At 51.6% G+C, this 27,678-nt stretch overlaps 1 protein-coding gene across 8 annotated transcripts in view; it reads left to right on the top strand.

Annotated features, from left to right (window-relative positions):
* Positions 1-27,678, top strand: part of LOC119967321 (calcipressin-2-like) — a 296,070-nt gene that overhangs the window by 178,473 nt on the left and 89,919 nt on the right. For 6 of the 8 annotated variants that reach the window (XM_038799721.1, XM_038799705.1, XM_038799697.1 and 3 more), the window contains one exon: positions 1,369-1,542. In XM_038799721.1, coding sequence (XP_038655649.1) covers positions 1,369-1,542 — 174 coding nt within the window. Of the gene's footprint in view, positions 1-1,368; positions 1,543-22,159; positions 22,346-27,678 lie in introns of those variants that run through there. The other 2 variants (XM_038799739.1, XM_038799743.1) reach the window with 2 other exon arrangements.

The raw sequence follows: 27,678 nt of genomic DNA, 5'->3' as shown, positions 1-27,678 counted from the left end.
TGTAGAGTGGGCCGTGTGCTCCCCATACCACAATCTATTGAAAGTTGTGGGTCAGGTGAACTCCATGATGCACTTTGAGGTTCTCTAAACCCTGGCCCATAACAGTACCGGTAACAACTGGTAGCACGGAACCCCAGCAGAAGTCAGTTTATGTATACTAGCAACAAACTGCACTATTTAGAACTTTAACAGAGCAGGATATCCCAAGGCACCTCATAGGAATGTAACAAGCAGAGCTTGACACCGAGCAACGTAAGTAGATACTAGTTCAAAAGAAATAGGATGATGTTAAAGGAGGAGAGAGAATTTGATGAAGTTTAAGAAGGGGATTCCAGAGCTCTGGGCCTAATCAGCTGAAGGCATAGCCACCATTGATGAAAAGGGTCAAAATTGGAGGAATTCATGGATCTTAGATGGTGGAAAGACTAGAGAAGGTTACAATTTTAAAATTGATGCAGAGCTGCACCGGGAGTCATCGTCACTGTTGGGCTCAGGCAGCAGAGCTTTGCAAGAGGTGAAGTTTACGGAGAGTACAAATCAGTGGTCGGCTACCAGAGCACTGGAGTAGTTGGGTTTGAAAGCAGTGAAATCATGGATGAAAATGGAAGGAGGAAAATTGGCAATCATAAAGATGAGCAAGGCTTTGACTCTTTCGGCTAATTCAAATTTGTATGCGTTGGATCAAATAAAATGTTTGGCGGTTCATAAATAGATATCATTATTCTCTTGCTAGCTCCATGCTTTTCAACCAGGTAATAAACCTGGTAGATGGCCCTCTAGGATAGGAGGATACACATATGAATACAGGTGGCATGGTGGCACAGTGGTTAGCATTACTGTCTCACTGCCTCAAGGACCCGGGTTGAATTCTAGCCTTGGGTCACTGTGTGGAGTTTGCACATTCTCCCCATGTCTGCGTGGGTTTCCTTCGGGTGTTCTGGTTTCCTCCCACAGTCCAACAGTGTGCAGGTTAAGTGGGGTTGAGGGGATGGGGTGGGGAGGTGGGCCTAGGCAGGGTGCTCTTTCAGTGGGCTGCTGAAGATGTGTTGGGTCGAATAGCCTCGTTCTGCATTGTAGGAATTCTAAATAATGAAGGTGATTTTTTTTCTTCGCTTAAGCTTCATGGGATAGGGATGTAAAAACAACAACTGGATAATAAATGTGACATGCTGTATTGTGACTGCTGACAGATCTGTGAGTTTGTGGTTACGGGAAACGTTTCTAAGACTGTATTGTATAGATGCAGGGCAATTGTATCATCCCAAGTCAGTAACAAGTGGAAGCTTGGCAAAAGTTTACTTGCATCGTATTATAACTGCTGTACTCCATTTCAGAAGTGTGGTAACGCAGTGTATCTTTCTTATCCAGGAACGATTTGAAGACCTTTTCCGGGTATATGATGAACAGGCCACATTCCAATTATTCCAGAGTTTTCAGAGAGTACGGATAAATTTCAGCAGTCAAGAGGCAGCTGCACGGGCCCGAATAGAACTCCATGAATCCGACTTTAACGGCTCCAAGCTCAAACTTTATTTTGCACAGGTACAGTCTTGTACTCTTACAAAACGTAACTGAGCCTTGTTATCAGATCAGTGTAAAAGATGTTCTGGATTGTGAATAATGCATGTCATTCCTAGCTATCTGTACTTGTCAACTTGTTAATACCAATGATAAATCACATTTTCTCCAGTCGATACTCATGTGTTTCCTGGAATTAGACAGTGGGTTGAACCTTGCCACATTTTTCCAAGTGTCGGTTCCGGTGAGGAAACCGGCGAGAATGAACGGCTGCCAAGGTCATTTCAGGCAACAGAACATGGAAGGCAGCAGACGTCCTCAACCTGGGGAAACACTGAGAAGTAGCAGAAGGATGAGGAAGAATAAGAAACTATAGGCAACTGGTGGACAATGGTATACCTAGGCACTAGTAGAGATAAGTCATCATTGTAATATCGCTCGTGTATTAAACATTACTTTGTTCTCTGATACAGATCCTGCATACTGTCATTTCATGCGCCAGGCTCTGCAAACCCCCATGCATACTCAGCGCTTCATCCCCATGGAGTGTGAGAATCATAGTGCTGACTCGGATATGCTGCACCAGTCAAGACACACTGCTGCTGGAATGGGGTCCACCAGCACCCACCCTGCCCACCTCCCCCCCCCCCCCCCCCCCCCCCCCATCCATGGAAGGTAACGCCTCCACAACCACCCCCCAAAAATATCAGAACTCATACTGCTCATGTCTGCTAGAATTTTCCTGTGATGAGGATGCCAAGTGCTAACAAATTGTTGAGAACCTGTCCACCTTATGCAAAGGTGGAGAAAACAGCAGGACCCCTGACCTCAGAGGAGGCTGTAGTAACTGAGATTTGTCATCCAGCGTCTCTGAGCACCGTTCATTGTCAGGACGTGTTCACTCTCTGTCAGGCAGGAGTCAAACAGGTCACTCACGATGAGAGGAGCATCGCTCTGTGCTCAATGCAAGTCATCTTCATTCTCCTGCAGCCAATGGTTTTAGTGCCCTGCATATGAATGTAGGAATCATCACAATGACCTTCCGCAGGCACTTTTGAGAGTTGATGTCAGACACCATGGTGGGAGAGTTCTTCACTCCCCAGTCCTGGTCGTTCCCATGCTATGAGGGCATTGCTAGCCCTTCACCCCGTGCGGGCCCTGGACATCACCCAAGGTCCTTCCTCCTTGGTGTGTTGACCCTCGCCTCCTCCCTTGGCCTCCTCATCCAAAGAAATATGGTGCTCCTCCATCTCCTCCTAGTTCAGCTGCTCTCCCCACTGCAATGCCAGGTTGTCCAGAGTGCAGAAGACCACAATGATAGGCAGTATTGGAGTGCTTCCCCCGACCGGTCTGGGCATGGAACCACATTTTGAGCAGTCCAATTACCTACTCCACCAGTGTGTGCATTGACACACAAGCCTTGCTCTGGCAAGTCTCAGTAGGTGGTTGTGGCCTCTGCACTGGCATCATCAACACCTCCTGAGTGGATACCCTTTGTCCCCAACAAGCCATCCTTCCAGCTGCTCTTCTCCCTCAAAGACAGCTGGGATCTGCAAGTGCTGTGAAATGTAACTATCATGGATGCTCCATGGGAAATGGGAACACACCTGGATGATGTGCATAGTGTGGTCACAGGCGCGATGGACTTTGAGAGAGTGGTGTCCCTTGAGGTTCATAAATGGCGCCCCATGCTGCCATGGAGATCGCAGAGCCATGACACCCTGCACCAGAGGTGTGCCTGCTTTACGGATGAAGCCCATGGCCCTGGCATCCTGGCTTACCTGATCCCGGTCCATGTTGATGTACATGTGGGCCCTGGAGGTAGGGCATCTGTGACCTCCCTTATGCACTTGTGCACGGCTGACTAGGATATGCTGCACAGTTAACTGCGCTGCCCTGAAACACGTTGCTGGTATAGAATTTCAGAGCGGCAGTGACTTTCAGGGCCACGGGAAATGTCCATGTGGTACCAAGTCCATGTGGTACCAACTCTTGCATCACCTGGCACAGGTGGTCAACTGTCCCCCGGGACGGGGACCTCCGGTGACGGCAGGCGGGAGGCAGCCGCGCAACGGAGGGCTCCCGTTCGGGAACGGCATTTTCGGGGCTCTAAGCCCGGTCCCAGGATCCACGGAGGCATCAAAGGCAGGAAGAAGGCAGGGAGAAGACACGGAGGAGGCACAGCAGGAGAAGATGTCCAGGATCAGCAAGAAAACGGCCGTTAAAAAAACAGCTGAGGGCCCGTCGGGGAGTGGAGAGGTCACCACGGGGTCACCAAGGAAAAAGGAGGCTGGAGCACCAGGGGAGACCGCATTGCCTACGGCTGAAGAAATAACCAAGGTGATGGCTACAGAATTCAAAAGGCAGTTTACAAAACACTTAGAGGCGATGAGGAAGGAGATGAGGGAGGTTTTAAGTGTGCTGGTGGAGGAGGCGATTTCCCCGGTGACGACGGCGGTGGCGGGTGCAGTGGCGGAGGTGCCGGCGCAAGGGGAGGCGCTGAAGGAAGTGGAGGAGACGTTGTTGCAGCACGGTGATCAACTTGCCTCGATGAGGAAGGAGATGCGGAAGGTGTGGAGGTTAACAAGGATCTGCGAGGAAAAATGGAAGACCTGGAAAACAGATCCAGGCAACAGAATTTGAGGATTGTGGGGCTGCCCGAAGGAGTTGAAGGGCCGAGGCCGACGGAGTATTTTGCCACTATGCTGGCAAAACTATTGGGGGAGGGGGAGGATCCCTCCCAATAGGTACTGGATAGGGCTCATCGGTCATGGAGGCCTGTACCAAAGGCGAGTGAGCCACCATGGGTAGTGACTCTGTGCTTCCGTAGGTACAGTGTGAAGGAGAAGGTCCTGTGCTGGGCCAAGCAGAAGCGGGTGGTGCAGTGGGCTGGAGCTGGTATACGTGTATACCAGGACTTTACGGTGGAGCTGGCGAGGAGGCGTGATGCTTTCAACCGGGTGAAGAGGGCACTGTACATTAGCAAGGTGCAGTGCGGCATTGTATATCCAGCAAAGCTGAGGGTGGCTTACAAGCTCAAGGACTTTTATTTTGGAACGGCGGAAGCAGCGGAGGAGTTTGCGAAGGCAGAAGGACTGTGGCAGAACTGAGAAATTGAGAAATGGCCATGTGCCGATGTAACCTCAGGGCTGTATTTTCTTCTTTTTTGTTTCACTGCGTGCGGGTGTATGGGTTAAAGGAGCCAATGTTGTATATATTTGGACAAGGGTCGGGTGTAGGTTCGAAATGCGGGGTGTGTGTGCTAAAAGGGGATTTCTGAGCTTTCCTAGGGCTGGGCAAGGAGGAAAGGGACACGGGCGAGTGCCTCCACGCTGGCCGGTTTAAACCGGCCAGTGAATGGGAGTGAGGTGGGGGGAGGGGCTGTGGACATCCGAGCCTGGCAGAACAGGGTCTGAGTGGTCTAGCCGAGGTGGAATGTTGTTTGGAAGGAACCGAGGTTGGGGGGAGGAGTATTACAAGAGGCAGTGGACGGGAGGAGTTGGAGGGGGGGGGGGGTTGTTTACAACTCTTGGGTATCACGTACGGTACTCTTTCAGAGGTTGGACGGCATTGAGTGTGGGGGAGGGGGGCAGTGGACTCTATGGTGACCATGGATCGTCCTGGACTCTTTTTTCTTTTTCTCTTTTGTTTTTTTGTTTCCACAGTGGGAGCGTTTGTTTTATTGGATGCATATATTGACAGGTGGGCCGTTGTTTGAGGTGGTGGGAGGATGGGATCGTTGTTATTGTTAAGGGGATTGATTTTGTATTTGTTACCGTTTACTGTTTGTGGGTGGGGTGTACATTTTGGAGGAAAATGTGAAAATGGAGAATAAAAACATTTTTTAAAAAACTGTCCCCCTGGACAGACACATTGATGCATGATCAATGACTACTAAAGCGAGGTTGTAGTACAACTGAAGGCTTTAATAAGCTAGATGTTTCCCCCCAGCAGCTCAGGTACAGAAAGAAAGCTGCTGGGGCAGCACGGGCTCTTATACCCCGCCTTGCAGGGCGGAGCTACCATACAGGCTCGACCAATGGAAAGCATACATTATCTGCCAATGGTGTTCCAGCATTACTAGGTACCGTAATACCTCTACACAGACTACCACATTCACCCCCTGTTAAAAAAAAGACCCCGACGAGGGTGGTGGCTTGGTATTACAACATGGTAATGTGGTAGAAGTCATGGCTATGGAGGTACCATAATACCTCCGTACAGCGTTTTGCCTTATTATCATAACTATTTACAATTTTACAATTAACTATATACACGTTAAAATAGAGCAATTAGTTGATCGGGGGCCCTGGTCGTCCTCTGTGATCGTCGAAGCTTTGGTGGTGACGCCGGTGGAGGTTCGGGCGTCTGTGACTGCGGGAGCGTGGTTTCGATCTCTGTGGCAGCTTCAACACCCCTAGACGGCGCTGGTGGGGGAGCTGATTGATCTGGGAAGGGAGCGTCTGCGGGGTGCGTCGGTGGGCGGGGGGGGGGGGGCCTAGACGGGGCCGGCGGAAGAACCGATCCTTCTGGGAAGAGGACGTCTGTAAGGTGCCCCGTTGGGATGGAGGGTGGGATTGGTGGCGGGGGTGCTCGCGGGGTTCCGGCGGGCGCCAGGTCTCGTAGGGAGACTGTGTCTTGTCGGCCGTTGGGGTTCGCCACATAGGTGTACTGGGGGTTAGCGTGGAGAAGATGGACCCTCTCGACCAATGTGTCCGATTTGTGCGCCCGCACGTGTTTTCGGAGCAGAATGGGTCCGGGAGCTGCAAGCCAGGTCGGGAGCGAGGTCACAGAGGAGGACTTCCTGGGGAAGACAAGGAGATGTTTGGTTGGTCGTTGTGCAGAGCAGTGGCCGGATGGATTGGAGGGCATCCGGGAGGACTTCCTGCCAGCGGGAGACTGGGAGATTTCTGGACCGTAGGGCCAGTAGGACGATTTTTCAGACCGTTTCGTTCTCCCTCTCTACCTGTCCGTTACCCCGGGGTTGTAACTGGCCGTCCTGCTCGAGGCAATGCCCTTGCTGAGCAGGAAGTGACGCAGTTCGTCGCTCTGTACATGCTATACATGCTATGTATGTAAGCGGGGAACCCGAACAGTGTAAAGATGCTATGGAGGGCTTTGATGACAGTGGTTGAGGTCATGTCGGGCCAGGGGATGGCGAATGGGAATCGGGAGTACTCGTCAATCACGTTCAGGAAGTACGTGTTGCGGTCGGTGGAAGGGAAGGGACCTTTGAAGTCCATGTTGAGGTGTTCAAAGGGACGGGAAGCCTTTATCAGGTGTGCTTTCTCTGGCCGGTAGAAGTGCGGCTTGCACTCCGCGCAGATTTGGCAGTTCCTGGTGGCTCTCCTGACCTCCTCGATGGAGTAGGGCAGGTTGCGGGTCTTGACAAAATGGAAGAAGCGAGTGACCCCCGGGTGGCAGAGGTCCTCGTGGAGGGCTCGGAGGCGGTCCACCTGTGCGTTGGCACATGTGCCGGGGGACAGGCTTGTTTAGCTTCCTGGGACGATACAAGATCTCGTAGTTATAGGGGGAGAGTTTGATCCTCCACCGCAAGATCTTATCATTTTTTATCTTGCCCCGCTGTGCATTATTGAACATGAAGGCGACCAACCGTTGGTCAGTGAGGAGAGGGAATCTCCTGCCGGCCAGGTAATGCCTCCAATGTCGTACAGCTTCTACTGTTGCCTGGGCCTCCTTTTCGACTGAGGATTGACGGATTTCGGAAGCATGGAGGGTGCGCGGGAAGAAGGCCACGGGTCTGCCCGCTTGGTTGAGGGTGGCCGCCAGAGCTAAATCAGACACGTTGCTCTCGACCTGGAAGGGGAGGGACTCGTCGAAGGCATGCATCGCGGCCTTTGCAATGTCTGCTTTGATGCGGCTGAAGGCCTGGCAGGCCTCTATCGACAGGGGAAAAACTGTGGATTGGATCAGAGGATGGGCCTTGTCTGCATAGTTGGGGACCCACTGGGCGTGGCAAGAAAAAAAACCAAGGTAGCGCTTCAGGGCCTTGGAGCAGTGAGAGAGGGGGAACTCCATAAGGGGGCGCATGCGTTCAGGGTCAGGGCCTATAACGCCATTTCGCACTACGTAGCTGAGGATGGCTAGGCGGTCGGTGCTAAACATGCATTTATCCTTGTTATACGTAAGGTTAAGGATTTTTGCGGTCTGGAGGAATTTTCGGAGGTTGGTGTCGTGGTCCTGCTGGTCGTGGCCGCAGATGGTGACATTATCGTGATACGGGAATGTTGCCCGTAAACCGTATCGGTCAACCATTCGGTCCATGTCTCGTTGGAAGACCAAGACCCCATTAGTGACACCGAAGGGAGCCCTTAAAAAGTGGTAGAGCCGCCCATCTGCCTCGAAGGCAGTTTATTTGCGGTCACTCGTGCGGATGGGGAGCTGGTGGTAGGCAGACTTGAGGTCCACCGTGGAGAAGACCTTGTATTGCGCGATCCTGTTTATCAGGTCGGATATGCGGGGGAGAGGGTACGCATCCAGCTGCGTAAACCTGTTGATGGTCCGACTGTAGTCGATGAGCATCCTATACTTCTCCCCGGTCTTTACCACTACTTGAGCTCTCCAGGGACTGTTACTAGCTTCAATGACTCCTTCCCTCAGTAGCCGTTGGACCTCTGACCTAATAAAGATCCGGTCCTGGACACTGTACCATCTGCTCCTGGTGGCGACGGGTTTGCAATCCGGGGTGAGGTTCGCAAACAGGGAAGGCGGATCGACCTTGAGGGTCGCGAGGTTGCAGACAGTGAGAGGGGGTATAGGGCCACCGAATTTGAAAGTTAGACTTTGGAGGTTGCACTGGAAGTCTAACCCTAGGAGTGTGGCTGCGCAGAGGTGGGGAAGGACGTAGAGCCGGTAGTTTTTGAACTCCCTTCCCTGGACTGTGAGATTTGCTACGCAGAACCCCTTTATCTCTACTGAGTGGGAACCGGAGGCCAGGGAGATCTTTTGATTAACGGGGTGGACGGGGAGAGAACAGCGCCTTACCGTGTCGGGGTGTATGAAGCTCTCCGTGCTCCCAGAGTCGATTAAGCAGGACGTCTCGTGTCCGTTGATTAGGACCATTGTTTTAGCAGTTGAGAGTGTTCGAGGCCGAGACTGGTCCAGGGTCACCGAGGCTAATCGTGGCAGCAGCTGGGTGTTCTCGTCGGGCGATATGTGGTCATCTGCACTGAGGTCCTGGAACTCCATCCAAGATGGCGGCGCCCACTGGTCGCACATTGCTGTGGGTGCACAAAATGTTGATGCCCATCCCTCACACGCGGCGTCAGCGGGACAAGATGGCGGTGCCCGGAGGCCACAAGTGGCCCTGGAGGAGGAAGATGGCGGCGCTCGCTGGACGCACGGAGCCCGTGGAGAGGGTTGTAGTGGCGGTCCGCATTCACTTCGGGAGACCACAGCGACCGCCCGGGCCTGGCATACCGCCACGAAGTGGCCCTTTTTGCCGCACCCTTTATATGTGGACAAACGGGCTGGGCAGCGCTGTCAGGGGTGTTTGGCTTGCCCGCAAAAATAGCAGCAGGGCCCCCGGGGTTGCCGGGCCGTCTTGCAGCGCAAGCTTGTGGGGGGGATGTGGAGCATTGCTTCGGAGTCGGCAGAGGGATTCTACACTGCCCAGGGGGCTGCCGCGCGGTCAGGGGTGTAGGCGCGGGCGTTTTGGGAGGCTACTTCCAAGGAGCCGGCAAGGGCCCGTGCCTCCTTGAGGCCTAGAGTTTCTTTCTCCAGCAAACGCTGGCGGATTTGAGAGGACAGCATACCCGCAACAAAAATGTCCCGAATCAACAGTTCAATGTGGTCGTTTGCTGAAACTTGCGAGCAGCTGCAGTTTCTCCCCAACACTAGGAGCGCACAATAGAATTCTTCTAGTGACTCACCAGGAATTTGTCGCCTCGTTGCTAGTAGATGCCGGGTATAGACCTGACTCACAGGGCGAATGTAATGTCCTTTCAGCAATTCCATCGCGGCATCGAAGTCGTCCGCGTCCTTGATGAGGGTGTAGACTTCTGGGTTTACCCTCGAGTGCAGGATCTGCTGTTTCTGTTCTCTTGTGGGTGTGTTTTCTGCCGTTCCGAGGTAGCTGTTGAAGCACGCTAGCCAGTGCTTGAAAGTCGCCGCCGAGTTTACTGCGTGGGGGCTGAGTTGCAGACACTTCGGCTTGATTCGGAGCTCCATTCTTTAAATCTACATCTAGCTTATTAAATTGATGCATGATCAATGACTACTAAAGCAACGTTGTAGTCCAACTGAAGGCTTTAATAAGTTAGATGTTTCCCCCCAGCAGCTCAGGTACAGAAAGGAAGCTGCTGGGGCGGCACGGGCTCTTATACCCTGCCTTGCAGGGCGGAGCTACCATACAGGCTCGACCAGTGGAAAGCATACATTATTTACCAATGGTGTTCCAGCATTACTAGGTACCGTAATACCTCTACATAGACTACCACACACAGTCTTCTCCGGTACTGGACCTCTGACATCTGGAGGTAGGATGTTCCATGGCAGAATACCCGTAGCTGGTAGTGTTTCCTCTGAGGCTCCGCCATGTGTGGTTCTGCTCCCTGAAGATCAATGCGTCCTACCTCCCCCTCGTCTCCAGGGTGCTGGCCATGTGCAGCGGCACATCGATGTCACTTCTGCTCCTTGATCGCAATCAAAGGAACTGCCAGCTCGACTGGTGCCATGATTCTCCAGAATCAAAAATTCAAAGGAAGAGAACATCAAAGTGAGCAATGAGTTGTCCAGACAGTGATCTGACTCACAGCTCTCTCAGGATATGGTACATCCTCTTATGTGAGCACCTTTCCAATGAGCCTCACTCCCTCACCATCAGACAATAGTCTCTTCACCACAGTTTCCTCTCTCGGCTCCACCTGAATGAGCGTCTCGTCTCTTGAGAGCTTCAGTGGGCCACGTGACTCTCCCAAGCATGAGGAATAAGGGCAGTTGAGTGCATTCAAAGAACCTGCATTCTGACGTCACAGGGTGACTGATAAGCCACTTCACCATAATGCCTTGCTTTGGGGGCCACATCTGTGTCACCTCTCTTTTATGGAAATCAACCTTGGAGTTCAATGCTTGGGGGCAGGACTTCCAACTATTTTGATTCACACAAATAAATAAGTAAACTAAATCAAATAAACTGAGGGACAAATTAAAGAGGCAGTCCCTTAAAGGGAAACTGCCTGAAACAAAAAGTGACAAATGAGGCTTAAAACATCAACCAAAATGTGATTAAAGTCAATGAGGCACTGCAACCCCTGTGACACCCAATGGGCATGGAAGGTCTCGAGAGTGCTATTGGAAAGTGCACGTTCTCTTTCCAGGGACAACAAACCGTTAATGTAGCCGCGGTAGAGGGACAGACAGTCGGGTCAGATGACCCCCCTTGATCGCCCACTGCCTGGACCTGTTGATGGCAGGTTTGACCAGGCCCAGGGGCAGGTTCACCTGCTCTCACCCACTTTCCAGCTGCCACTCTAAAACGCAATCAGCCAGTGATGATATCCCTACAAGTCCAGCAAAGGGCACATGGGAATCCGTGCCTGCAAACCAGCTGCTAGATCCCTTTATAGCTAGAGGGTCACAGCCATGAAGGATGGCTGAGGCCCGTGAGAGACCCCCCTAACCCCCCACCCGCCCGAGATGTCAAGACCGAACCACCTCCAATCCCGAATTGTACCTGTCGGTGGATTGAACACACTAAATTGCCCCTTAATTGGAAAAAATGAATTGGGTACTCTAAATCTATAAAAAATAAATAAATAAATTGCCCTTAGTGTTCAAAAAGGTGAGGTAGGGTTACTGGGTTATGGGGATAGAGTTGGAGGCATGGGCTTAAGTAGGGTGCTCTTTCCAAGAGCCAGTGCAGACTCAATGGGCCGAATGGCCTCCTTCTGCACTGTACATTCTATGAAATCTATGATGTCACCTCTGGATTAGGACACTGTCAACAGGAGGAGTAGTCAAGTACATTTGGCAATAAAGTTAAGTGTGCATTTCCTGAATTTAGCATCTATTAGTTTAGTTAGAAGAACCATTATTGGGTACAATCAAAATATTTTGTTCTGTAAGCTTCGGCTCCTGGTTTACTCAAGTCCACATGCTCCACTGTGCTGTATTTCTATCTGGACTATTTCAACAATTTTTCTGTAGCGTGATTTCCAGATATAAAGTGCAGTTTGAAAATTCAGAGATACTATTGAATTACAGTCAACTGGGTTAAAATGGAACCAGTTTTGGTGTCTGCATTTGCCACTATTAAACCACCCGAAAGCTTAATTTAAAGATATTGAACTGAAGTTACTAAGTCATCCACTTGAATGCTGCTGTGCTACATAACGTGAATAATGATCTCCTGAGATGCGTCATTTCCATTCACAATGCTGAAGTAATGGGAATTGCTTACAGCAGGAACATTGATTGAAATTCCAGAGCAACACTTATAGAAGGAAGGAAGGAAGAGAGGAGGGCAGAATGAGTTTAAAAGGGTGAAGCCAGGAGTAGTGCATTTGAACGGGAAAGGAATTGGGAACAGTACTTTGGAGGGTTGGGAAGTGAAAAGCAGAGGATGGGGTTTTCTGATTCCACTGGAGGTTGTGGTGATATGCATCACTGTAAATACACAAGGGGTTAATGTAAATAAACATAGACTAGATAAACACTAGAGGGAGCACCAGAGACATGACACACAGACATTCAACCAATAGGTCAGTAAGATAGGACACGACCAATGGGCATTCACGATACACACAGAGGTGACACTACCACAGGGGGGCATTACACCAACCCATATATAAAGGACACAGCACACATGATCTTCCTCTTTCCAGCGGAGACTCTCAATGAGTACAGACACAGGGTTGATTGAACATCACACCCACCACGTGGATTGTAGCAGACTGGTTCGTCACTCTGAGTAGCTATAAAAGGATTAACAATAGAGTCAAATCCAAGTAGGAGAATTGTTAATAGTTCAGTAAACGTGTTGAAGCTATCTCCACGTCTGAACCTTCCTTTGTCAGAGTGCACATCAAGGAAGCAGCTTATGCTACGTCAAGAGCATAACAAGACAGAGGTGACCCCCTCCCACCTTCCTCCCATGGCAGGTTCCCCAGCGGCATCTCAAAACCCTCTGCTGACCCCTCTCAACTCAAACTTAATCTTTACCAACTGGAGAAAGTCACACAGGTCCCACAGCCAGGCCACCACCCCGACCTCCAATTTAGCAAGATCCTTCGTCTGGCAATTAGAGAGGTGAAGGCCACAACATTAACCCCTCCCCTCCAGCAGCTCTGGCACTTCCCGTACCCCAAAGATCGCCACCATTAGGTTTGCCTGACGTTCACCCCCATAATCTTAGACAGCGTCCCTAACACCGCCTCTCTGTATCTCTCCAGCTTCTCGCATCCCCAAAACATGTGTGCGTGATTCGCCGGCCCCCACGCACATTTCTCGCACCCATCAAATTCTTTGAGGAGGTGACAAGTAGGTTAGACCAGGGAAACCCAGTGGATGTGGTCTATCTGGATTTCCAAAAGGCCTTTGATAAGGTGCCACACAGGAGGCTGCTGAGTAAGGTGAGGGCCCATGGTGTTCGAGGTGAGCTACTGGCATGGGTTGAGGATTGGCTGTCTGACAGAAGGCAGAGAGTTGGGATAAAAGGTTCTTTTTCGGAATGGCAGCCGGTGACCAGCGGTGTCCCACAGGGTTCAGTGTTGGGGCCGCAGCTGTTCACCATATATATTAATGATCTGGATGAAGGGACTGGGGGCATTCTAGCGAAGTTTGCCGATGATACGAAGTTAGGTGGTCAGGCAGGTAGTGCTGAGGAAGTGGGGAGGCTGCAGAAGGATCTAGACAGTTTGGGAGAGTGGTGCAGGAAATGGCTGATGCAATTCAACGTGAGAAAATGTGAGGTCTTGCACTTTGGAAAAAAGAATCCAAGCATAGACTACTTTCTAAACGGTGAGAAAATTCATAATGCCAAAGTACAAAGGGATCTGGGAGTGCTAGTCGAGGATTCCCTAAAGGTAAACATGCAGGTTGACTCTGTGATTAAGAAAGCGAATGCAATGTTGTCATTTATCTCAAGAGGGTTGGAATATAAAAGCAGCGATGTGCTACTGAGCCTTTATAAGGCTCTGGTTAGGCCCCATTTGGAGTACTGTGTCCAGTTTTGGGCCCCACATCTCAGGAAGGACATACTGGCACTGGGGACTGTCCAGCGGAGATTCACAAGGATGATCCCTGGAATGGCGGGTCTAACATATGATGAACGGCTGAGGATCCTGGGATTGTATTCATTGGAGTTTAGAAGGTTAAGGGGAGATCTAATAGAAACTTACAAGATAATACATGGCTTAGAAAGGGTGGACGCAAAGAAACTGTTTCCGTTAGGCGAGGAGACGAGGACCCGTGGGCACAGCCTTAGAATTAGAGGGGGTAAATTCAGACCAGAAATGCGGAGACATTTCTTCAGCCAGAGAGTGGTGGGCCTGTGGAATTCATTGCCGCGGAGTGCAGTGGAGGCCGGGACGCTAAATGGCTTCAAGGCAGAGATAGATAAATTCTTGATGTCGCGAGGAATTAAGGGCTACGGGGAGAATGCTAGTAGGTGGAGTTGAAATGCCCATCAGCCATGATTGAATGGCGGAGTGGACTCGATGGGCCGAATGGCCTTACTTCCACTCCTATGTCTTATGGTCTTATGGTCTTATCAGCCATCCCCTGAAAGAATCCACTCATCCTCGCCTAGGTCATAATAATAATAATAATAACCTTTATTATTGTCACAAGTAGGCTTACATTAACACTGCAATGAAGTTACTGTGAAAAGCCCCTAGTCGCCACACTATGGCACCTACTCGGGTACACAGAGGGAGAATTCAGAATGTCCAATTCACCTAACAGCACATCGTTCGGGACTTGTGGGTGGAAACCAGAGCATAGATATCATCGACATTTTATCATAGAATGTACAGTGCAGAAGGAGGCCATTCGGCCCATTGAATCTGTACCGGCCCTTTGGCAAGAGCAAGCCCACAGCTCGACCCTATCCCCTTAACCCAACCTAATCTTTTTTTTGGACACTAAGGTCAATTTATCATGGCCAATCCACCTAACTGCACATCTTTGATCTGTGGGAGGAAACTGGAGCACCCGGAGGAAATCCACGCAGAGATAGGGAGAACGTGCAGACTCCACACAGACAATAATCCAAGTGGGAATTGAACCCCGGCAACAGTGCAACATTTCATCCAAACTTCAGCAAACTGAGGAGGAGGATTGGAGTACCTGTTATACTGCATGAGGAAGGAAACCAGTGGGGTGCATTAATATTCCAAAGATCATGAGTTAAAATCCTAAAAAAGCCTGAGAATTTCAATTGAGAATAAATAACAGAATAAATAATGGAATAAATAACAGGTCATATGCACAATATGCACCACCGCTCAACTCAGCATAAAGAAATCAATTCTCAAGTATACCTTATACACGTGTGAGAAGTAGGAGTATTCCCTCCAACCCCCCCCCCCCCCCCCCCCCCCCCCCACCCCCGGATCCTAAACCTCCACGGATCAGCCATTCCCATACGTTCCATAAACGTTTCCAACTCCTTCACCATCCTCGACCTTCTATTCGACTTGGGGCTCGACCTGTCCACCTTCGGTTCATCACACAGTTAAAATCTCCATCCAGAATTAGCTGGTGCGAGTCTAAGTCCGGGATCGTTCCCAGTAAACCCTTTGGACATGTTGGCAGGGGGGGGGGGGGCGCAGGGGGATCTGGCCCCGGGAGGCCTGGCCCACAATCGGGGCCTACCGTGGGCGGGCCTGTGCGTGGGGGGCACTCTATTCCTCCAAATCGTCTGCTGTGGTCCTCCACGATGGCCGACACGGAGATGATTCCCCCCTGCGCATGCGCTGGGATGACGACAGCACGCGCTGGTGCTCCCGCACATGCGCCAACTCGCGCCGGCCGGCGGAGGCCCTTCGGCGCTGGTTGGTGTGGCGCCAAGCTCTTCCCCACCGGCCGGCGGGGCGCAAACCACTCCGGCATCGGTCTAGCCCCTGATAGTGCAGAGGATTCCGCACCTTTGAGGCGGCCCAACGCCGGAGTGGTTCATGCCATTCGTTCGCACCAGAGTGGCCCGCCGTGCCAGTTCACGGAGAATCCTGTCCATGTTTACTAGCGCCACCAGCGCCTCCTTCAACACCCCACTCACTGCCATGTATCTACCCCTACGGATCCCGCACTTCCTTGGCCTCCACAAACCCCTTCCGTTTGTTCTATAAAATGGCTATCCCCGTGACTTTGAGTCAAACCCTGAGTGAAATACTTGTCCTACCCATCCCTTCCTCAACCTAACCTGATCCTTCACCCGGAGGTGCATCTACTGTAAAGAAAAATCACCTCCGTCTTCAACTCCTGAGCTGCGCAAAAAACCCTGGACCTCTTAATCGGCCCATTTAACGCTCGAACATTCAACGTTACAATCTTACAGGAGACGTACGCCTCCACTCGCCTCTACTGTACACCGTCATCCCCCACCAGTTCTACCTCATTTAATACAGTGCTAAATCTGGCCCATCCAAATGACCCCCCACTCTGCCCATGACCACGCTCAGTCTCCAAGTCTGCCACATTGGAATCCCCACTTCCCCCTCCTCACCCCCCCCCCCCCCCCCCCCCCCGCCAATATGTCCACCTCTCGTGGCCTCCATCCCCACCTCATCTCCGTTCACCAGCATTACCTGCCAGCGTGGCAACTCCCACTCGTAGGCCCACCTGCACACCATTCTGCCCCCCCCCCCCACTGGCCCCTCCTTAGCATGTGAAAACAGCTTCCTACCCACCTGAATACCTCTCAGCTGGCAACCCCACCAAAGACCCCACCATACACACTCCTTATCCTTAAAGAAAAACACCCAAAATCAAAAATCGTTCCCTCCAAAATTAAAAACGCCACAAATAGTGGGGTGGAGGGGAGGGGGGGGGGGGTGTGGGCAGCGGTGGGGGGTGGGGGAAGGGTGGCGGTTGGTGATCAACTCTTTACAAACTTACAACTCCCCAAAGCAAAAAAAAAACACTCTTCGGTAACACAAAATAGCCACAACATCCAACTTTCACAGATATAGGGCGCGATTCTCCGCACTCACGACGGTTCGGAGAATAGCGGGCGGCATAAATTTTCACGGCGACGCTGGTCCGACGACCTCCCGCTATTCTCCCCCCCCCCCCCCCCCCCCCCACGCCCACCCCCCGACACGAATCGCTGCTCGCCGTTTTTTTATGGCCCTGGCCGATGGGCCGATTTCCCAGGCCTTTACGGCCGTTTTCACGTATTTAAATACACCTGCTATACCAGTTCGTGAAAACGGCCGCAAAATGCCGTTCTGCAAAACCATGCCACCGATTGGCACGGCCGCACCATGGCCATGCCAAGGGTGGCATGGGCCCGCGATCGGTGGGCACCAATCGCGGGCAGCGGGTCTGATTCCCGCGCACTCTTTCTCCCTCCGCTGCCCCGCAGGATCAGTCCGCGGGGCGGCTGAGGGGCATTACGGACCGCACATGCGTGGGTCTGACGCATGTGCAGCTGACGTCATCGTGCGCGTCAGCCGCCGTGAGTCTTGGCGGCCGGGTTTAGCGAACGTTCGCGAAGCGCGCGCTGCCGTTCTTCCCGGGGCCGCGATGCTAGCCCTGACCGGGGGGGGTGAATCGGGTCCCGGGAACGGGCGTTAAGGCTGCCGTGAAACACGGCCGGTTTCACGGCAGTCTTTACGACTCTCCGCATTTGCGGAGAATCGCGCCCATAATTCCTCCATCACTCAGTTCTCCCCCAGGTTTATGGTCCCTTTTTAAATCATTCGCCTCTTCTGGCATCTGAAAATAGTACTCCTGGCCTTCAAATGTGACCCACTATGTCTCCAGGTTCCAGCACCCCAAACCGAATCTTCCTTCAGTACAGCACTGCCTTGGCCCTGTTGAATCCAGCAAGTCTCTTCACCAGCTTCGCACCAATGTCCTGGTATATTCGGACATGATTCTCCTTCCATTCACAGTCTTGTTTCTCCTTGGCCCACTTTAGGGTCTCCTCCTTCTCCATAAACTTGTGCAACCATACAACCACTGTCTGCAGCAGCTCCCCAGCTCTTGGCTTCTGTCTTAAGGAGCTTTGGGCCCGGTCCAACTCTGGGGCCTGGTCCAGCACCCCCTCCTCCACCAACCTGGCCAGCATCCTCGACACATATTATGTGGCGCTCGTTCCTTCCATGCACTCTGGCAACAATTCTCAAGTTCTGCCAACTGGACCTGTCTCCTGCTCCTCAACTTTCACTCACAGCAACTTGCATAGACCCACCAGGATCCCCACCTCATCATCCAAAGACACAATCCAATCACTCTGGTTAGCGACCACCTTCTCTACCTCATGTCACTCCATGTGCCTTGAGGCATTTCTCTACCTGGTCCATCAATCCTCGCAGAGGTGTTACTTCTGCCTCAATGGCCTTCGACCAGTCGCTGTGCATCTCCTTCCATTGCTGGTGAAATTCCTCTTTCATGACTTCAACTGCTTACATAGAATGATACAGCGCAGTACAGGCCCTTCGGCCCTCGATGTTGCACCGACATGGAAAAAGTCTAAAGGCCATCTAACCTACACTATGCCCTTATCATCCATATGCTTATCCAATAAATTTTTAAATGCCCTCAATGTTGGCGTGTTCCCTACTGTTGCAGGTAGGGCATTCCACGGCCTCACCACTCTTTGCGTAAAAAACCCACCTCTGACCTCTGTCCTATATCTATTACCCCTCAATTTAAGGCTATGTCCCCTCGTGCTAGCCACCTCCATCCGCGGGAGAAGGCTCTCGCTGTCCACCCTATCTAACCCTCTGATCATTTTGTATGCCTCTATTAAGTCACCTCTTAACCTTCTTCTCTCTAACGAAAACAACCTCAAGTCCATCAGCCTTTCCTCATAAGATTTTCCCTCCATACCAGGCAACATCCTGGTAAATCTCCTCTGCACCCGTTCCAAAGCTTCCACGTCCTTCCTATAATGAGGCGACCAGAACTGTACGCAATACTCCAAATGCGGCCGTACTAGAGTTTTGTACAACTGCAACATGACCTCATGGCTCCGGAACTCAATCCCTCTACCAATAAAGGCCAACACACCATAGGCCTTCTTCACAACCCTATCAACCTGGGTGGCAACTTTCAGGGATCTATGTACATGGACACCGAGATCCCTCTGCTCATCCACACTACCAAGAATTTTACCATTAGCCAAATATTCCACATATCTGTTATTCTTTCCAAAGTGAATCACCTCACACTTCTCCACATTAAACTCCATTTGCCACCTCTCAGCCCAGCTCTGCAGCTTATCTATGTCCCTCTGTAACCTGCAACATCCTTCTGCACTGTCTACAACTCCACCGACTTTAGTGTCGTCTGCAAATTTACTCACCCATCCTTCTGCGCCCTCCTCTAGGTCATTTATAAAAATGACAAACAGCAACGGCCCCAGAACAGATCCTTGTGGTACGCCACTCGTAACTGAACTCCATTCTGAACATTTCCCATCAACTACCACTCTCTGTCTTCTTTCAACTAGCCAATTTCTGATCCACATCTCTAAATCACCCTCAATCCCCAGCCTCCGTATTTTCTGCAATAGCCGACCGTGGGGAACCTTATCAAACGCCTTACTGAAATCCATATACACCACATCAACTGCTCTACCCTCGTCTACCTGTTCAGGTAATTTGGAGCTTTCCCACTGGTGACGACCCTTCCCCATTCTCACAGTTGTTTCTACGCCACAGGTCCCCTCCAAGTCCTTCGCCAGGTATTTAACTGTTTTCTGCCGGGTCTGGTAGCCAGTAGACTTGCCAATCTTGGGGAGAACCTCGGCAGCATGGTGGCGCATTGGGTTAGCCCTGCTGCCTCACGGCACCGAGGTCCCAGGTTTGATCCCAGCTCTGGGTCACTGTCCGTGTGGAGTTTGCACATTCTCCCCGTGTTTGCGTGGGTTTCACCCGAGATTGGCCCTGCTAAATTGCCCCTTATTTGGAAAAAAATGAATTGGGTACTCTAAAAAATTTGTTGTAAAAAACAAGAAAACATTCTTGGGGAGAACCTCTCCCTCCACACCTACTGCACCACTTGCCTGCAGAATTACCCCATTAATGGGTATAAAATGCCCAAACCAATGTCTTCGAGCTGGAGCTGCCCTGTGCGACCACTCACTCCACGGCTGTCACCGAAAGTCCATTGTCACATTTTCTAGGTTCACACGTCCAAAGGACTTCACAGCTGATTTTTGAAGAGTAATCACTTATTTGTTTATATGAAAACCATTTTGAACACAGCCTGACTGTTGTAACCCCAGCAGAGGTCACGGGATAGAAACCATCAGGTTTCCTGTGCCCTCCAGAGAAGACAAACCTCCCGGTAACGACAGACTTCCCCTCAACAGGAGCAGACTAAAAGCCGTGACCTGGCTGCAGGTTGGGGAAGGAGACCTCCGGAGAGTGATGGTAATTGATTGTAACTAGTAATAAACCTCTTTGTGCTATTCTAAACTACTGTTTATGCGTGGCTGCTTACCTTGGATTTAACACTGGCAATGAGGATTCAGTGGAGCTGCTGTTGACACCGGTTGCTACACGCCCGGTCTACCTCGTCAAGTCCCACTGGAAACCATCACCATTCTGCATTTTGGGAAGTTAGAGTCATTCAATGCAGATGCAGATGACTGGGAACAGTACAGAGAGAGGATGCAGTACTTCCTCCGCACTCACACGATTATTGTCAATGAGCGCCAAATTGTAGCCTTGCTGAAAGCTTGTGGGGGGGGGGGGGGTTGCGGGGTGGGGGGCGGTGGTGGTCCAGTTATATAAAGCATTATAAAAGATCTAATGCACCCGGACCCTCCAGACACCCGCCTGTTCGCCTCCCTTGTAGCCTTGGTGGGGGAGGACTTCGACACAAAGTCACTGCAGATAGTGCACCATTTCCAGTTCCACATGACTGACCAGGCCAAAGGCAAAGATGTCAGTGAATTTCTGACTCGCCTCAAAAACTAGCTGAGATCTGTGAGTTCAGCCTAACCCTGGGCGAAGCATGACGCAACTGGTTAGTATGTGGGATCCGCGATGCGGCCACGCTAGGAAAACTACCAGCCGAGGCTCATTTAAGCCTCCAAAGAACCGTGGAAATTGAGGTATCCAGAAAAAGCACCAAAGAGGAAGTACAAGAACTCCAGGGGATGGTGGTGCTCAGTTTAGGGCGTGCTGCGCACACCCCACAAGGACTAAAGGATCCATTCCCCAGCTTTGGGACATCTACAGGCAAGGGACAAGACGTTGGAATAGGCCCCGGAGTTTGGCGGATGTCCTGGACCTTCTCCCCCACTGGGTGCACACTGTGGCAGTCCACACAGTACCCGAGGTACACCATCTCAGCTGCATTGAAGACGCACTTCTCTCAGCGGACAAGGATGACAACTGCCTCAAAGTATTGCGGCACTTCTGCCAAGTTGTAGAGGTGCTGGTGATTGGACCAACTGGTTATCAATACATAGACCATCATACCCGGTAACACCCACAAGATGTTTTGCATAATGCTTTAAATAGCACGCACGGTTGAGTTTCATTACCAGTACTACTGGCGCCACCCAATCGGAAAATTGTACTGGTCTTATAATTCCCAGGTTCTCCATGCAGTCCAACTCCGCATCTACTTTTGGTCCTAAGGCATACAGAACTGGGCGGGCACTATCATGACGTCATGATATGTAAGTAATTGTGTAAGTAATTATACTGATATTAGGAGGGGAGCCAATGTCGTGGCCAAACCCTGAGGAACTTTCCATAATAATTGACAAGTCCCAGGAAATCCCAAAGTTCTGATGGGCCCCCTGGTCAATTATTGTGGAAAATTCCTCCCGGGTTTGGCCACGACATTGGCTCCCCTCCATAGACAACTAAAGAAAGAACAACTCTGAGCATGAGGCACTGAGCAACAGGCAGCATTTGACAGGGTAAAACAGCAGCTTTCCTCTTCAAGACTGCTTACTCATTTTGACCCTTCTGGGTCACTCTTACTGACCTGTGACGCATCCCCATACAGCGTCAGGGCCATGCTAGCCCATGTAATGAAGGATAGCCCAGAGCGATCTATCGCGTTTGCGCCTTTAAATTTCTTTAAATTTTGCTGCACAGCCATATATGTGTATTATCATAAAGCAAATGGTCTGTACATCACAACTCCCAGGTTGCTGCGGAGTCACAAAACTGAGGGAATATTGCCTACAGCCAAACATAATGGGTACCTGTTTTTTAAAATTAGTATTAGGTAAGAGCATTCACCTTCAATTCCATGGTGTCCACATGTCTGAATTGTGCAGTAGTAGCAATCCAATACATGGTAAATCCACCACTGATCCCCATGTAACTTCTGCTCCTAACCTAATGCTATCAGTATAATTATTTACATATGCCAGATGTCATGATATGATTGTGCAGTGATATCACTGATTGGATGAAAAAGATAATTGCACCCCAAATTTGGATAAACTACCGCAACACAGGTGTAATGGGCAGCATCTCACCCACAGAGAGAAAGGTAGACTGGACACCAGTAAAGGACATTACTTGTTAGCTTTTGAAATATAAAATCACGGGGAATGGAGTAATGCAGAGGGAGGGGATGAATGCATGAATCACAAGGGAAGCCGTTTAGAAGCAAATGTGGGGTAAAGGACCAAAGAAAGAAAAAAGAAATAATGAGTGAAAAGGTAAATGGTACTTTTTTAAGTATATCTACAGCTTTCATTTATGTAGGCTTTTGTGGGGTAAATTACCCCAAAGCATTTTATGTATCCCTAACAAATGTATGTATGTAACACATTTTAGTCGAATTAGAAAGAAACGTGTTGAATCTCATGATGTACCATCAATTGGACTCGAGTCGTGAAGAAGTTCCAAATATCAGGCTTTAATGAACTAGTTGTGTGCCCGGCAGTCGACTTACAGAGAAAGGCCGACTGCTGGCTGCTATGGGTTCTTATACCCCGCCTCGTAGGAGGGGCTACCGGTCTCTCGACCAATCGGCGAGCAGTCACATGACTAGCCTCAGCCAATTGGCAGAGAGACACATGACCTGCCTGAGCCAATGGGCAGCGAGTCCTCTGCACCAATGGTAGCACTACTCTGAGGTACCGTAAACCTCCTAGTCATACCACCACATCGAATTCATTGTAAAAGATATTCAAGACCAATTGAAATGGGTTATTGATTATAGAATTAATATATGAGGCTGTAGAACTGGCCGATGGGTACTGCGCTACGAATCACTCATGTGTAAGAATAGCTGCTGCAGTCACAGAAAGAACTGTTAGAAATGCTTTGATACATGCATCTGAGACTGTGTTTTGAGGTCAAGGGTCGGAAAATAAATATGTTGATTGTTGGTAGTTGCTGTGGATCAAACGTGAGGCATAGGGGAGGGTAGAATCATAGGCCTGTTTTTTTCCGCACCCCGCCCCAAGGGCGGGTTTTCCAGCTGGGGAGGCAGCTCGCCATTGGCTGCTGGCCGGATCTTCTGGTCTCGTTGAAGTCAAGGGCCATTTGCATTGCTTGCTGGCCGAACGTTCGGGGACCCGCCGCAGTGGATCGGCCTTTGTAGAGAAAGAAGCCGGGGGGGGGGGGGGGGGGGGGGGGGGGGTGCGGAGAGAGGAGAGGAAAAGATGGGGGGAGGGGCGTCAAACTGGTAGTATGACTAGAGAGAACGAGGTGTACCGAGATATCTGGTGGCTGCCCACTGGCCCGCGACGAATGTGCAAAAGAACAACAATACAGCACACAATGCACTTATGACCAACGAGGAACAAAAGAAAACAAGAAAAAAAAATGAAAAGGAATATACAACATTGTACAAGGAAACACTGAACAACACGAACAGTTCGACAAAGTCCAGTGGAACATCAAATCGACTCGATCAGTCTGATGGGTGCCTTCAGTGTCCTGCTGGACCTGCGCAGCGGCGCCGGTGACGTTGGAGCGGTGATCGTCTGTGACTCCGGGAGCGCCGGTCATGGTCCTGCGTCCGTACCCCTGGTCGGTGCTAACGAAGCTCTGGCCGGGGGAGGGGGTTCCTGTGCACTGGGTTGTGGGGGCGCCGGGGGCGGTTGGGACTGGAGGAGGGGTGTTGGTGCCGGCGGGTGCCAGGTCCCGAAGGGAGACCGTGTCCTGTCGTCCGTTGGGATACTCCACGTACGCGTACTGCAGGTTCGCGTGGAGTAACAACTTGTTCAACCAACGGGTCGGACTTGTGCACCCGCACATGTTCCCGGAGCAAGCTGGGCCCGGGGGTGGCCAGCCAGGTCAGGAGCGGCGATCCTGAGGACGACTTCCTGGGGAAAACAAGAAGACGTTCATGAGGTGTTTGGTTTGTGGCAGTACAGAGGAGAGACTGAATCGAGTGGAGGGCATCTGGGAGGACCTCTTGCCAGTGGGAGATAGGGCGATTGCTGGACCGCAGGCCCAGTAGGACGGTCTTCCAGGCCGTACCGTTCTCCCGCTCGACTTGTCCATTACACCGGGGGTTGTAACTGGTCGTCCGGCTAGAGGCTATGCCCCTGCTGAGCAGGAATTGACGCAGCTCGTCACACATGAAGGAGGACCCCCGGTCGCTGTGGATGTACGCGGGGTAACCGAACAGGGAGAAAATTGAGAGAAGGGCCTTGGTGACGGTTGTCGTGGTCATGTCGGGGCAGGGAATGGCAGAAGGGAAGCGGGAGTACTCGTCAATAACACTTAGAAAGTATATGTTGCGGTTGTTTGGAGGGGAGGGGACACTTGAAGTCCATGCTGAGACGTTCAAAGGCACGGGACGCCTTTACCAGATGCGCTTGCTCGGGGCGGTAGAAGTGCGGCTTGCACTCCGCGCAAATGTGGCAATCCCTGGTCACAGTCCTGACCTCCTCGATGGAGTAGGGCAGGTTGTGGGTCTTAATGAAATGGTAGAAACGCGCTACCCCTGGATGGCAGAGGTCCGCGTGGAGGGTGCGGAGGCGGTCAATCTGCACGCTGGCGCAGGTACCGCAGGACAGGGTATCAGGAGGCTCGTTGAGCTTCCCAGGAGGATACAAGATATCGTAGTTGTACGTGGACAACTCGATATGCCACCGCAAGATCTTGTCGTTCTTGATCTTGCCCCTCTGTGCATTATCGAACATAAAGGCCACTGACTGTTGGTCTGTGAGGAGGGTAAACCTCCTGCCGGCCAGATAGTGCATCCAGTATCGCACCGCTTCGACTATGGCCTGTGCTTCCTTTTCTACCGAGGAATGGCGGAGTTCGGAGGGTCCGGGAGAAAAAGGCCACGGGTCTGCCCACTTGGTTCAGGGTGGCCGCCAGAGCTACATCGGACGCGTCGCTCTCAACCTGGAATGGGAGGGACTCGTCGACAGCATGCACCGTGGCCTTTGCAATGTCTGCTTTGACGCGGCTAAAGACCTGGTGGGCCTCCATCGACAGGGGAACGTGGTGGATTGGATGAGGGGCGGGCTTCGTTGGCGTAGTTCAGGACCCACTGGGCGTAATAAGAAAAGAAGCTCAGGCAGCGTTTGAGGGCTTTGAGGGAGTTGGGGAGAGGGAGTTCCATTAGTTCGGGTTCAGGGCCTATTACTCCGTTACGCACTACGTAGCCAAGAATGGCTAGACGGTCAGTGCTAAACACGCACTTATCCTTATTGTATGTGAGGTTAAGGAGTTTTGCGGTACGGAGGAACTTTTGGAGGTTGGTGTCATGGTCCTGCTGGTCGTGGCCGCAGATGGTGACATTGTCGAGATACGGGAAGATTGCCCGTAAACCGTATTGGTCAACCATTCGGTCCATCTCCCGTTGGAAGACCGAGACCCCATTTGCAACACCGAATGGAACCCTTAGAAAGTGGTAGAGGCGCCCGTCTGCCTCGAACGCGGTGTACTTTCGGTCACTTGTGCGGATGGGCAGCTGGTGATAGGCGGACTTAAGATCCACCGTGGAGAAGACTTTGTACTTCGCGATCCTGTTAACCAGGTCGGAGATACGGGGGAGAGGATACGCGTCCAGCTGCGTAAACCTGTTGATGGTCTGACTGTAGTCAATGACCATCCGGTTTTTCTCCCCAGTCCTAACCACCAGTCTTGGGCTCGCCAGGGACTGTTGCTGGCCTCAATGACTCCTTCCTTCAGCAGCCTCTGGACCTCGGACCTGATGAAGGTCTGGTCCTGGGCACTGTATCGTCTGCTCCTGTTTGCAATCTGGGGTGAGGTTCGCAAACAAGGAAGGGAGGTCCACTTTGAGGGACGCGAGGCTGCAAACAGTAAGGGGGGAATAGGGCCGCCGAATTGGAAGGTCAAGCTCTGCAGGTTGCACTGGAAATCCAGTCCTAAAAGTGCCGGTGCGCAGAGACGGGGAAGGACGAGGAGTTTGTAATTTTTAAAAACCCTCCCCTGGACCGTGAGGTCCGCCACGCTGCACCCGGTGATTTGGACGGAGTGCGAACCTGAAGCCAGAGCGATTTTGTGCTTAACCGGGTGAACAGGGAGCGCGCAGCGTCTTACCGTGTCAGGGTGGACAAAACTCTCTGTGCTCCCGGAGTCTAGTAGGCAGCTCGTCTCGTGTCCGTTTAGGAGGATTTGCGTAGTCGCCGTGGAGAGCATGCGGGGCCAGTCCAGTGTCACAGTAGCAAGTCGTGGCAGGAGCTCTGAGTCATCTTCTCCCACGGAGTATTCACTGGTGGGGTCCTCCGTGCCGACCCAAGATGGCGGCGTCCGTCGGCCGCACGTGGAGTCGGGATCCCAAAATGGCGGCGCCCGGGGCCCGCACGTGGCGTTAGGGCCCCAAAATGGCGCCATCCGTGGGCCACTCGTGGTGGTTGGGAGTGGGGGCAGAGAGGTCTGCGGGCTGCCCGGGGCCCTGGGGGAGCGTGGGGGGGGGGGGGGGGGCGATCCGCGGTCGCTGCGCGGAACAGCAGCGACCGACTTTGACTGGCAGACCACGGAGTAGTGGCCCTTTTTACCGCAGCTCTTGCAGACTGTGGAGTGGGCCGGACAGCGCGGGCGGGGATGCTTGGCCTGGCCACATTCATTGTAAAAGATATTCAAGACCAATTGAAATGGGTTATTGATTATAGAATGAATATATGAGGCTGTAGAACTGGTCGATGGGTACTGCGCTACGAATCACTCATGTGTAAGAATAGCTGCTGCAGTCACAGAAAGAACTGTTAGAAATGCTTTGATACATGCATCTGAGACTGTGTTTTGAGGTCAAGGGTCGGAAAATAAATATGTTGATTGTTGGTAGTTACTGTGGATCAAACGTGAGGCAAAGGAGAGGGTAGAATTATAGGCCTGTCCCCCCCCACCCCCCCACCCCCCCCACCCCCCCACGGCGGGTTTTCCAGCTCGGGAGGCAGCTCCCATGCTGGCCGGATCTTCTGGTCCCGTTGAAGTCAAGGGCCATTTGCATTGCTTGCTGGCCATACTTTCGGGGACCCGCCGCAGTGGATCAGCCTTTGGCAGGACCGGAGGAACCCACCGGCAGGAAGGGCTGGAAAATCCTGCCCACAGGCTTTATAGCACAGAAGGTGACTGAGCCCATTGTGCCTCTGCCAGATCCCATTTCGGGACATAGGAACTAGGAGCAGGAGTAGACCTGCTCCTAGAGCCCTTGAGCCTGCTCCGCCATCCAACTAAATCATGGCTGATCTTCTACCTCAAAGGCTATTTCCCACATTATCTTCATATCCTTTGATACCTTTAACATCTAGAAATCTATCCATCTCTGTCTTGAATATTCTCACTGACTGAACCTCCAAAGCCCTTTGGGGTAGAGAATTCCAAAGGTTCTCCACCCACTTACTGAGTGAGGAAATTCCTCCTCATCTCAGTACTAAATGGACTGTGTTCCATCTTCCAAGATCCCCAGACAGGGAAAAATTCTTCCTGTATCTACCCTGCGTGCCCTGTAAGAATTGCTTCAATGAGATCACCTCTCATTCTTCTAACCTCGTGAGAATGCAGGCCCAGTCTCCTCAATCTCTCGTCATAGGACAATCCCATCATCAGAACGTTTGTT

This window comes from Scyliorhinus canicula, chromosome 1, assembly GCF_902713615.1.
Source record: "Scyliorhinus canicula chromosome 1, sScyCan1.1, whole genome shotgun sequence".
Classification (NCBI taxonomy): Eukaryota; Metazoa; Chordata; class Chondrichthyes; order Carcharhiniformes; family Scyliorhinidae; genus Scyliorhinus; species Scyliorhinus canicula.
The sequence above is the reverse complement of the archived record's forward strand: the minus strand, read 5'-3'. Positions and strand labels throughout refer to the sequence as shown.